Source organism: Ctenocephalides felis, unplaced genomic scaffold (assembly GCF_003426905.1).
Source record: "Ctenocephalides felis isolate EL2017-DRISC unplaced genomic scaffold, ASM342690v1 CF-g0.4_SCAFFOLD_01170, whole genome shotgun sequence".
NCBI classification, from domain to species: domain Eukaryota; kingdom Metazoa; phylum Arthropoda; class Insecta; order Siphonaptera; family Pulicidae; genus Ctenocephalides; species Ctenocephalides felis.
The window spans coordinates 15,852,709-15,866,550 of record NW_020537324.1 but is presented as its reverse complement, the minus strand read 5'-3'; the positions used below and the strand labels follow the sequence as shown (position 1 = coordinate 15,866,550).

Sequence of the window (13,842 nt, the reverse complement as noted above, 5' to 3'; positions counted from 1 at the left end):
GCTCCTTTCGGCTTACTTTCGGCGGTTCGCTGGCGATATCATTCCTCAACAACAATTCCAGATATCCAAACAAGCCTAAGAGATTCTGTGATGTACGATCTCTCAATCTTCAAAATGAGAACTCTAGCATCCTGCTCGATCCCCCATCTTCTCGTTTCGAAATCAAACTCGACACGGCAGCGGCAGCAACAATCTGCTGAAACCAATCTCACACCTAAGCAAAGAAAACCGTATCTTTCGGCCTATTTCATCCGTAGGAAACAAAACCGTGATTTCTGCGCTCACTCCCGGCCTTTATAATTGAATGAATAATTTAAAGGCGCGAGAATTTATGAGAACAACCGCTTCCAGTGCTAGAGCAGAAGCTGATACCCGCACCATGAATTTGGGATCGATTTGGCGCCGGATCATGCATGAACTATTTTGCATCGATGGGATTCGAAGACAGAGTTCAATACAAAAAATCCATATGAAGCACAATGAATGATAAGAACAATATTCTGTGCGCAGTTACTATTTACATTTCATCAAAATAGAATTATATCTGACGGAGAGACTGCTGATTAGTTTTTGTCAAAGGCAGGTCCAGCCGTTTCAAAGATACGGGGCAAAAAGTACCAAAAATAGTAATTTAGTTTTTGAGATAACGAGGCATCGAATTTGAATTATTAAAAAAGATATTACATTTGTATTGACGAAATGGTGAAAAAAATTGATTTTGGGGAAGTCAGGTCTGGCGGTTTCGGAGATACAATAAAAAGTGAAGAAGAAAACGCCATTTGACAGTCAAAAATGATTATTAGACATATATTTTTTATTATCTCTTTTATTTACAACTGTCAAGTAAAGGACATTCAATAAATTTGATGAATTTACAACAGTCGGCCGAAAAAGGACATTGTATACTACAAGGGCATTTTGGAAAAAACAACTCAGTAGTTGTTTTTCCATTCGATATCAAATTCACAATATTTTATTGATAATTATATAATTTTAACTATTTACTTATTAAATAATTTCTAATAAATCATGATTAAGTTATTTCCATTTTTATCAGGAGAGTTGATGGCTTAAATCCGGTGAAGCTTTTCTTTTCAATCTTCTTGGATAGTGCTCTGTTATCAAGGAGTTTGCTAATGAATTTGGGTGACTGATAAGCTTGTTTCTATACTTGAGTGCTGTTTTTGTTATTTCTTCATTTATGGTAGGTGTATTTGAGTCGACATGAATCAACCAGTTGGGAACATATTTTGGAGCTCCTAAGGCAATTTTCAAAATTTGTTCTGAAATTTCTGTATTATTTTACTATTAGTCTTATGAGCACTGCCCCACAATTGTATACCATAGCTCCCAATTGGTTTGAATAAAGATTTATATAAAAGTAGCTTATTGTATGAGCTCAGTTTGGATTAAGTCCCTAGTAAACCAGTAAAGCTTTTTGGTTTTTATCTCAAGCTGTTTCTTGTTTTTAGACATATGTACATCAAATTATCAGATATTGTACAGAGATTTAAATAATGAGAACACATTTTGTTTACATTTCTATGGGTTCCATACCAATAATCATCCTTTGAACTGCAAAAATTTTAAAATTTTAGAAAATCTCTTTTTTTTCAAGGTTAAAGGAAAAATTTAATCTTTTTTAAAAAAAATAATTTTTAGTACGGAAAAATTCAGAAATTTGCCTCAAGGCACGATGCCATAAACACTAGTAAATATTAAAATAGCATAGAATTATATAGATTTTTTATAAATTCTAAATCAAAGATCAAACTTCCCAAAGTCCCTGAGACACCCGTATAAAACTCCCTCGCCATTTGTCTGTATTTCGAATATATTCTTGGGTTCAGTACTATAGTTTCGCGCGTGTTAAATAAAACATACAATTACCTGAAGCGCTGCCGAGATGTGAGGAGGAACGCATTAAGTGACCGGAAGCAATCTTCATGTGCTCCACGAGTGCGAACGGAACACTTCCATGTTTTCAAGTGTAATGTTTTCTTTTCGAATTACGAATTTATTTAGACTGAATTTGTTCGAAATTACTATACTTGTAGTAGATAGATTTGGATTATAGTACTTATTTATTAGTACTTATACAAGATATTTTGTACTATTATATTTTAAAAATTCATTGAATTTCTATTTTGATAAAAATTATCAAAATTTCTATAAAATGTAACAACAACGATATGTTTTACAGTAATTTATTAACTAATGTTATGAGATAATAAAAAAATAGTTTTATACAAAATTATTAAAGTATTACTAACACGTTTTGTAAAATACCCATGTATCATATTATACATGATTAATACAGTTTCAAAAATGAGGTATTATCCTGCCAAGGGTGGGTTTTTATCAGAAAATCTTATTTGATATTTTTTATTTACTTTAAAAACAAAATTGAAAAAAGACTGTTAATTTAACATTGACAGTACCCTTGTTTGTGAGCAAAAAAAACTCTACACTAATATATAGCTCCTTCTTATATTTTAGAAATTTATTGAATTTCTCGATTGACAAAAATTATCAAAATTTCTATAAAATTAACAAAATCCGTACGTTTTATAGTAAATTTATTAACTAATGTTATCAAGTAATAAAAAAATATTTTTATTTAAAATTATAAAAGTATTGCAAAATACCCATATATATCATATCATACTTGATTAATTATTACAGTTTTAAAAAATTAGTTATCAACCTGCCAAGGGTGGAGTTTTGTCAGAAAATCTTATTTGATATTTTTATTCACATTGAGAACAAAATTGAAGAAAGGCAGTTAATTTAACATGACCCTGGTTTAAGAGCAATAAAAATCAATACAATGATCTGAAGGTGCTATATATTATATTAAGAATTTCATAAAAACAAGATCGATACATCATCATCAAAAATCAAAAAATCACCCTAATTCATTAGTTGCTCCGCTACTCCATATACCAGAATCAAGAAAACTAAAAAAATATGGCCAGTTAACTTCATTCATTAAAATTCCATGAAATAGTAAATACTCAATGGCATAATCCCTACTATATATTATCATATTTTATTAATGTCAATTAAATAGCTCATAGAATATAACTAATATTCTGATTGTTATTAAAAAAATGACCTTGCGTTGACGTTTTCTAAAAAACGACTGAACCAATTTAAAAAGTTCAAACTTTGTTTGAAAGATCTGTTGGATATCATGTTCTTCAGTTTTTGGCAAAAATCGAGCGGGTTATTTCATGATAATGTTAACAACCTAAAAAGTTCCAAACTTCTACTTCATTTAAAATAATTAAGACAAAATGCCACTTATAACTAGAATTCAATATCAATTTTTTCTGCAAAATATATAAAATGTAGATAATGATAACTGCTTAATTTGTAAACGATATTTATATTTAGCGAATTACCTTAAATTTTCACAAATTAGCAGTTATTATTATTACAACTTACAATTCTCAATTATTGCAACGCACTAACAAAAAGTAAACACTGATAAATACGTAAACTTTTTATATGTTAAAACGTACAATTTTTATATGTTGTTGGAACATACAATTGATGCAAATATTTGATGATTGATCTCATAATAAATTCATAAAAAAAAACAGAAATTGATATTTGAATGCACATTGCTCACAAAAACTAAAACCCTCACTTTAATTTGTAGCACACCTAAGAATGATTTTTAAGATTTAGTATATATGTATTAAAATAAGAATCCATTATCCACATTTTGAGAAATCCCCGACATTACATGTTTCCGCCGTTATTTCCTTATGCGCGGATCCATGTTTAATAGTATCATGTCGAGCAACTCGAAATGCCAAGTGTGCATTGAAACATCTAAACAAAATTACACATGGACTATTATCCCGTACAAGTATTATTGCTCCGTAAGGCCGACGACTGTTAACTCTTTCGAAAGATCGCGGGGGAATATCAACCTTATGACTTTGTTACGAAGCCAAGCGCCGTACAACTACTTTGCCACGAACTGGAATAAGTTCTTTCGGAAACTTGCACAGATGGCAAATATTTGCTCTACTGCAGTCGTTCGAGGGCCTATGATGATTATGAAAAGTTTTGAAATTGTTTCATCGAACTTATATAGAGTGAAAATTTGTAATTCTACATTTTTCTGTTATTAATTATTATCGTAAGTTTATGATTAGATTAAGTGAAACCACTCGCAAATACAAAATATTGATCAACCTCCAACCTACCCTTGTCAAAATAACCAATTTATGTCTAAACAAATTACCCTCTCTCACTCGGCAGATTCCCAATTAATACCAGGGATGAAGTTTTTGATTAGCCCTTTACATGTGACCCGGATAATTATATCACACAAGTCGTAATATTCTCGAATATTTTCTCAAGGAAACAATTTCGTTTGTAATCGTATCTGTAGTATCGCCGGAAGAACGCGCGGGCGGTTAATGGTGTACGCCGTCCAGGATCTTACGCAGAATTGCGAAAGGCGTTGATTGCTGTGTACAAAATAACTGCCGAATACTTTGGCAGTGGCTTATACGGAATTTGGGAACTTAAATAAACTTCCGGGTAACTCCACTTGGTTGTCATTTGCTTCCAATATACTTTTATGTTATACAAAACCATTGAAATAATTACAGATTTAAGGAACATTAAATGAAACTTGTATGTAAAATTATTACAAATAGGAATATATAGGTGAAAAAACTTTCCAATATGTTTGAATTTATTAAGTTTATCTAAATATTTTTAGTTTTACTGCAATGGGTACTAATCGGTGTCACATATTCATTTTATATTTAATTATGTATTTTACAATATTTTACATATATTTACATTAATAACAATTATCCAATTTCCAATAATGAAACATTTATCATTATATTTACCTTATGGCAGAATGAAATTGTAATGCAAATCTATAATGGCTTTTTGCGTAATATATGCCATACGGTGGAGACGCCAATCCAATAATTGAAATATAATAAAATTAGTTAAATATAGTTATTAGAGATAATTATGATAATAAATAAAGATAAAATATGTGATATCATAGTAGTGAATATACTTAGTATTTTTGAATTCATATGGTTAATAATATTGATGCATTTAAAACTTTGTATTACTTGATTGCTGGTGAGAAGTGTTGTAAATTGTGAATAAACTAAGAAAATAAACCCTTACTTAAAACAAGTTTCATCGAATTTCTGCCTCAATTATTTAATTTAATTGTTAATTTAATTGCCTTGATAATTTCTTCAAACTGTTTCATTTAATTTCTTATATTTCCGAGCTAATTTGAAATCATGAAATAATATACGCAACTATACAAAAAATGACACTCTCATGTGTTATTTTCAACACATGCTAACTTAATTCACATGAAACTCATGGCTCTAACTTAATTCCCATGAAACTCATGGCTCTATCTATAATAGATAATATTTAATAATATTCATTGTATTAATCTTTAATTATTGACCCTGGTTTAAAACTGACTCAACAAACAAATAATAAGTTTAATAAACAAAATATTTTTATACTTTTTGCTAAAGTATATATCAATATTTTTACGGTATAAGTAAATTATAACACAGTAATTTAATCGAATGTTGCTGGTTTAGATTGCACCACTGAACTCAATTTGCCAGACTACGAATGCGAAACATTGCCGAGCCCATTCTCAATTGCTTATCTTACACAGTTTCTATAACTTGTAGATGTGAGTACATACTTAGATTCATTAGAAAATAAATTTATAGTTAAAGTGCTGCTTTTTAATTACATATTATATATATATATATATATATATATATATATATATATATATGATATAGAATTAAAACATCAGTTTAACAATAAATTTAGAATCATTTATATATAAATTCTCAGATAAGATTGTTAGATACTTTAAATTAAGAGGTTTAGCTTATTATTGAAAATAATAATATAGTCATTAAATTGTATTAGATATAGTTGCTGATTTTTAAGGTTTTTTTGAACTTAAATTCTTGAGAATTTATTTCGGCGTTGAAAATGTTAATTTAAAATACCAAATAGTAACAAAAATTTTATGGTTTTGATTTTGGGTTTATTATTCCGAAATTTTATTTTACTAGATTTGCTACATTCATTGTTGACAGATTTGAATATAGAATCTCCTCAAGAATATATTCTGGATTATTATGTCATTTTCGATACCATCAGCTAAATGAATGTTATTGAATTTTTGTTAAAGAGCCATTCAGCAAAATGAATGATCGCCAATAAATCGCTTTATAAATTCTGAATTGACCAAACAGCACAGTAGGTATATATTTTATCTCGTCCAATTTATCCGAGGCCGGATTTAATATTTATTATACACAGACAGTGCGACCGCCGGCACGTTCATTAACTGCCCTATTAAGTTCGACAGGATCGCCTCGAGCAACAGGCGGACTGCGGCTGCATCCGGATAACCCATGTGCAACAGATCAACTAAATCTCCGACAGAAATAAAACAAAAAAAACTATTCCATTACACTGTTTCTCGTACTTTCTGTACTCTAATGATGATAAAGTGCACTTGTACATCGGCCAAAATAGAGACGCATTGCTGGTTAAACAATTTTATTTGAGCACATTTTATAGTGGGAATAGAAACTGAGCATGACTTGAAAGGGTATAATAGAAAAATTAAATAGTTTCTAAGATATCAGAGTCAAAATGTTAAATGTTTCTGTAGTTCTGTACTAAGGCGTTAATTATTTGATCATTTCATAATAGTTGATATATTATAAGAGTATCATTTGTTCTGATACTTGGGATTCGAATGCGATTCATAATTTCAGCAAATGTGTATTTTGTAAGGCGAGGCACAAAGGGGCAATTTATAACTTGCTTATCCACATGAACTTGCTACACATAACAAGTATCATACAAAAAACTATCCAACTATGTTCAGTCAAATTCGCAGTTAATTCCTAATAATAGAAATAGTTAACTATTTTTATAAAATTTGTCATCTGTCTTTTTCATCTATAAGTTAGGTGAATACGAACAGCCATCAGGCAAACAGATATCTTATTTTCAATTTCAAAAGAATTTTATGAAATAATAGCTACATTCATGAGCAAATTTTTACAAAGATACCGTATTCATCTGGTATTTTGTCAGAAATATTTACCAGCAAAGTTGGATTAACTAATAATTTAATTTATTTCTCGCAGAATTGCTTTCTTCAAATCAATTTTTTTAACTTACTTTTTTCATTGTTTATACTTTAGTCAGGATAAAGGTTCAATTATTATGAGCAAATATAATATAAATATGCATTTTTACTACAAAAATATTTAAATAATTTGATAAGTATATTTAATATCTCATTACTCGGATAGAGAACAGAAAAGCACATGTACTAAAATGATATGTAAATTCATACACAACACATTATATAATCCGCTTATGTCCACAACTAAATCGTAGTAGTTGCTTGTTTATTTTAAAAAATACAGGGATAACATAGTACACAAAAAATAGAAAAAGTCTCATTTACTTTGAGGACACTTTGGGAATAATTCTGCGCATTCAGGATTTTATAATTCAAAAGGAATTCCATTGTTTTATCTAGCGTTAACTTTTACAATTAGATTACAAATTCCATTCTAAATTTAAGGGTAGCGGTCGCTTCGCGCTTTTTCTAAAGAATTCAATTAAAAATAGCTTCAGATAATTACCACGCAAGAATTATTTTATGGAGTGTGGAAAAATATTTTTGAATATGAAGACAAGTTCAACACCACAAATTAATAAAAAACTATTTATTCGATTTGAGATAGCAAACAAGTTATAAAAGCAAAAATATTTTTAAAGTGAATTATTTTATTATGTATACAACATCTAATAGTTGAAATAGTTAAAGCATTAATGTATATTTGTTTAAATGAACTATTCAAATTGAACTATATTGTTCATTAAACTTTCAAAGCACAAAACCTAATTTTAAATAATATTGTTTGATAGTGAAGATTTACATAGCATAGTTCTGAAAATTTAAATTAAACAAAATTCATTCTATTCAAAATATGAACATAACTTGTAGAAAGCGGAGGTTTCTTTGCGGTTTATCGCTGCGTCTGTAATAATTTCGCAAACTATTTATTAAGAAGAAAACATCGCACAAGTTTTGAAATAAGTTCAGACGTTGCTATGTAAATAAAGTTTCATCGTGCTAAAGATTCCTTCAATACTTTATAAAGGCTAAATAGCCCATTGTGATGTGTTCCACTGCATGCTCGTTAAATTTACTTTGAGTAAATCTTTAGAGATAAAATAAAGTGATTTTGTAAATATTCAGTTTTAACGTCGAGCAGTATGGTTTATGCACTCTAAAATATCAGAGAAAACGTAATATTTTTTTACAATGTAATATATATATATAATAAATAAACAATACAATAGTTATTATATTATATTTGCAATTTTAATGTAACCGATAAAAAACTTGTTTAATGACCATGAGACAATTTTTTTTAATCATAATTTAATACTCGGAGAGAATGTTCGTAACATATTTAAATAATAGATTCTATAAATAATAGATCTAATCATGTTAAATTTGATCTCTACCTAAATGTTAATTACTTATATGCCAATTTTATTTATTCAAAAAGTAAAATAAGTTCACTGGTTATTACGATTTAATTCGAGAAAATTTAAGATGTATGAGCAACCAAGGAATAGTGAATATATACAGGGTGTCCCAAACCTTGATGTCAAACCGAAATGGGGTGATAGTATTGACCTAAAATATCCTGAAGATATTTTAAAAAAATCACGTTGTTTGGAAGTTATGAGCTTTTAAGTGCGACCTAGAGCTTTGGAAAAACTATGATCATTTTTCGGTTATTGTGTTCAACATTTATTAATTTTGTTCTTTTGAACTTTGGAACCGTAACCGTGAACAACATTTCTTGCACCACAGTGAAAAAAATACCACAATTGGCTCAAGTTTTTAAGAATTAGGACTTTTTGTTGAACTATCAATTTTTTTTAAGATCGGTCGACTTTGAGATGTCCACCTTTATTATTGAAAAATTTCGAGTTAAAAATGAAATCCTGAAGATGACCTGTATTTTGCTAGTACTCACTATTAGTTCTTTTTGAGGCAAGTTATCACAACGTGGCTTACCAGTAGAAAAGTTTTGCATATTAAAAGCTCAAACACAACCAAGAAGAGTAGTTGAAGTATTTCATGATAGGTACATTGATTCAATCTTTTTTATATAATTTTTGAATAGCAATGAGAACAAAAGTCCTATAAGCTGTTAAGCTAATTTGACCTAATACTAGTCTATACGACAGATGGCATCCCAAGCAGTTGCTCCATCTTTGTATTGTTGACATCTCTCGGAGTCATCCATTATTATAGAGCAACATGTGGTAACACCAAAACATAGGTAACACTATGGTGTCCCATTATATATTTTTATTGGTGCAGCAATGCCGTGTGGGAGCTATTTTTACTTGCCAACATATTTCTATCAATATTTCTAAACGAAAATTGATGCCACTACTGCTTGACAATAGGCTGCTTGAACTGGAATCAAATTCGGATCCTACGATTCAGTCCAGTGGTTTTAGCCAATTACCCACAAGCGAGCCCATAATCAATTTATAGATAATTTCCACAACATGTTGGAAAGGATGGTAACAACTGGAGAAAATAAATCGAATTAACTTTGCACTTTAGGCGTATACAATATATATTCACATATTCAAAATGTGAATTATGACCACAACCTACACAAATTTATGTCAGAATATTAAATAAATACCCGCCAATATTAAATATTATTTAAAACCAAAAACCCTTCATATCAAACAATTCTTTTAAGACAATTACAGTATAAAGTTATGTTAATTTTACTATAAAGTCATAACCAAAACGATCTCCATATACCCGATCTCTGCGGTAATAACTGTATGCTCTAACACGTGTTCCATTTTCGCATATGCAGCCCGAGTTCGCATACGCGGAACGTAGTTGGCCATCGGAACGGCGACCGGTCCGCCTCGTCGGCATACGAACTGCCGCGGCGGTGCAATAAAAATTTACATTTAATTCACACAAGCTAGGGAGAAGCGGTTGGAACACGTCGGTGGGTTCGGTCAGCATCACAAACTCATGGACAGAGGGAGATTCAGAGTAAAGTGGAGGCTGGTGAATATTTCTTGATTGACTATTGTTGCTGATAAAGTTATATTAAACTTTATTTGAAGGACATAAATGCTTTCTGCATCACCGTGGTAGTAATGAATAACAATATTTGTATAAATTCAAAAGTTATGTATCATAGATTACACAAAAATCAAAATGAATATTGATAAGGTGACCATACGATCCGGTTAGGCCGGGACACACCCGGATTTTCACCTTGTATCCCGGGCTTTTCTTAAAGCAATATTCGTCCCGGGTTTTTAAAAAATATAAGTTTAAATTTAATTTTAGTTAATGAAATTGCAACTATTCATCTATTATATAAAAATGTCACAAGAATGTGTATATGAAAGAATACATTATAAATGAGAAAATTTCCGAATACAAAATTCCAAATGTGGTTAAGATAGCCCAAAATATTTTTGAACTTTTTAACTTCCCGTTGGGTAAGTTATTGTAATGGGCCGAAAATCGGAATTAAAATTTTTTACATTTCTCGACGTTTTGAAGGTTTCTGAACATTTTGGCATACTTCAGAAAAAATGGATGTGTGTGTGTGTGTATGTATGTATGTATGGATACAATTTTTTGTCCACGTTTTCGGGCGTACGGATCAACCGATTTGAATGGTTCAAAAAACATTCGATTCCTATTGATAAGGAGATGTGCTGATTAGTTTTTGGCAAAGGAAGGTCCAGCAGTTACGGAGATAAAAAGCAAAGAGTGCAGAAAATGGAAATCGTGTTTTTGAGAGAACTAAGCGTCCGATTTAATTGATTCAAAGAACTTTCTTTTATTTACGTTTGATTTGTTCTGATATAAACAATAAGATAGCAAAAATAATGAATGTTACAGTATTTGTAATAATATATTTGAAAACGTTTAAAATTTCTCGAATATTTCATTACGGTACGTGAAGTTCGAGCAATTTGCCATAAGGCACGATGCCATACACCACTAGTTATTTTTAATTTTACAAAAATTATGATGACGATCTTTTGAACCGCTTTGCATAAATGCTAATTTTGACTAAGTAAGTTACCTATGAAGAAAACTGGAACAAAATTTTATACAAGGGTTAAAAGCGAAAATAACGTATATAGATAAAATATAACATATAATTGGATAATAAATTCCTACAAAACGTCAGTAATTCTGCATAAAAAATTTGTTTGCTACAAGTTGCCGTCGCGGTTTTGGCCTAAAAAATATGGCCACAATATAGTCGTTACTTTTATTTAAGATTTTACAAACATGTAAGTAAAGTATAACGAATATCACAGCCAATTTCTAAATATTATTTGTAATGTGGATGCATATAAATTTTTTTAGCCTTACTTAACGACAAAAAGTACGTCACAAGTTTGAATCATTACAATATTGAGTATTTGTAGTAATATAAATTTTATATATCAATGAATATATTACATAAAAACCCAAATGGTTGTTTCTGCTACACAATACTTTATAATAATATAAGTGAAGTATAATAAATAAATAATGGGTAGTCATTGCCCTAGGCCAGGTCCGTGAGCTGAGTTATACTCCAAATCGATTCAGGGAAGATTAGTGTGAGAGGTTTCCTATTGCCATTTTACATTGCAGTGCCCGAAATGGGCTATTTTCAATTCGAAGCATTTTTTGTGCTATATTTTCAAGTGAAAATGGAAGGTTGTCCAGAGCGAGGTTCGAACTCACGATCCCCATGAACTTTAGCATTAAACACCCAAGTAAAGTAAATAAATAAGTTAAATAATATAAATACCAGAATACTTCTTTATACTGTAAAACGTATTTATATTTCGTGAAAACTGTAATGATTGTGTACACATACTTTCGAAACAAATGCTTAGTACCCAGATAGTAGGATTTATTATCAAATTATAATTTTTCAGTATTTTTTTTTAAATTTTGGTATATGTTAAATTAGTATCATGTTGCAATTGAATGCAAGAGAATGTACCATAAATAAACTATATTATTTATCTTGTTACATAAACGAATTAATTAATTTTGTTTCGGTAATGTTTTTTAATGTTCAGAAATTTTTATGGTAGTTTAATAGCCATTCCAACATTTAATTTCCGAAATTGCAAAACGCGTATTTCAAATTTGACTGACTTCTACATTAAAACATTTTTTGTTAATTTCTCTAATATTTTCTGTACTCAAATGAAATCGCTTATAAACCTTGTAGTAATCGACTCTTGTATACGATATGTACTTTATTAGGTACATTACAAACTATGATATATAACTCATTTCTTCCCCGTTCGACATAGCTATTTATATATAGTTAACACGTATCAATTAGTTTTTTTTTATAAATTCATGTAACTATCAATAGATTGTTCTAAGTCAGCTCCTAATCAGGTATTATCAGATTTATACCGATAATCCGCAACCAATTTCAACTGCATTGAACAATTCGAAGGTATCGTTCTCCAGCTCTTTCGGCTTCACAGCTCCGACTCGGGCCCCTGGGGGTGAGCCGGGCTGACCGCCAGAACCCCGAGGCTTCGGGAATAATCTATCGAAATTCATAACGGCGCATACGGTCCGATGATGCAATCGCATAAATGCATTGGCGTATGATTCGCGCCCGCCGGTCGGCTACAACCTACGAACTATACGGCGGCCGCAGACTATGCGCTATGTATGCGCATTCATTATTGCGAACGCCCGCGGCCCTGGGGCTTCGAAAAAATAACACTGCCGATCGTGGGAAATTCACTTGTCAGTCGACAAATGTAAATTTCATTTATGCCTTCATGATTTCCACGTAGAAACATATGGGTTTTGTGAATGATTTTGTCACGATACAAGCCAGGACGGACAATGGAAAGTAAATTATTTTGTATGCGAAAAAGTGGAATTTATTAACAGGTTTTGGTGATTAGTTTGACGCCAGCGTGGTAAAAGTCTGGTTAAATTAAAAATTTCATTTGGGAGTTGCTTTTTATCATATTCATTGATTACTTTTATAGGTGGATTGAAACTTTATGAGAAACGCATAATTATCATCAATCGCTGATAACAATTTTTATTTCAATTTTACCTAAATATAACTTTTATTACCCATGTATAAAATCTGATTATCTTGCAACCCCTAAGTTATTTTTAATGCCATAAATATTATATGAATGTATGAATGTCGATCATATATGAATTTCTTTGCGTTTATATGTGTTTTGTTTGTTAGTATTAATAAAATAAGATTTCACTTACCAATCATTTCCAGTTTTTGTATTATTTTGGCGTTTACGTCCAGTTTGGTGTGGTTTTGGTTCAGCAACCATATTAACATCTAAAATGAAAATATTGAAAATCAACATTTGAAACAAAATAATTCACAAAATTAAGATAATGTTTAAAGTTGCATGTAATACTAATTGACAATCTAACAATTTTAATAAATTAATTAGTGGTAACGCATTGAATCGAGCCTGAAAGCAAAGAGTTGGAACTTTCCATATCACAATTTAAATTTTCTTTAGTTTTATTTTTTTGAAAATTTTGACAAAATTAGATCTTTGATAGACCGTCAATACAAGTGAATTGCTTTTTAAATCATTCAAATGTCTCTTCATTCTTTAAAAAACTAAATTGCCATTTTTACAGCTTTTTGCCCCGTATTTTAGAAACTG

General features: G+C 30.3%; 1 protein-coding gene across 1 annotated transcript in view; it reads right to left on the bottom strand.

Annotated features, from left to right (window-relative positions):
• The window catches only part of LOC113366368, a 173,226-nt gene extending 159,724 nt beyond the window's left edge, over nt 1–13,502 (bottom strand). Inside the window, exon 1 of the mRNA XM_026607968.1 lies at nt 13,424–13,502. Coding sequence (XP_026463753.1) covers nt 13,424–13,494 — 71 coding nt within the window. The 5' untranslated portion in view covers nt 13,495–13,502. The remainder of the gene's footprint in view (nt 1–13,423) is intronic.
• Between the last annotated feature and the right edge of the window lie 340 nt (nt 13,503–13,842).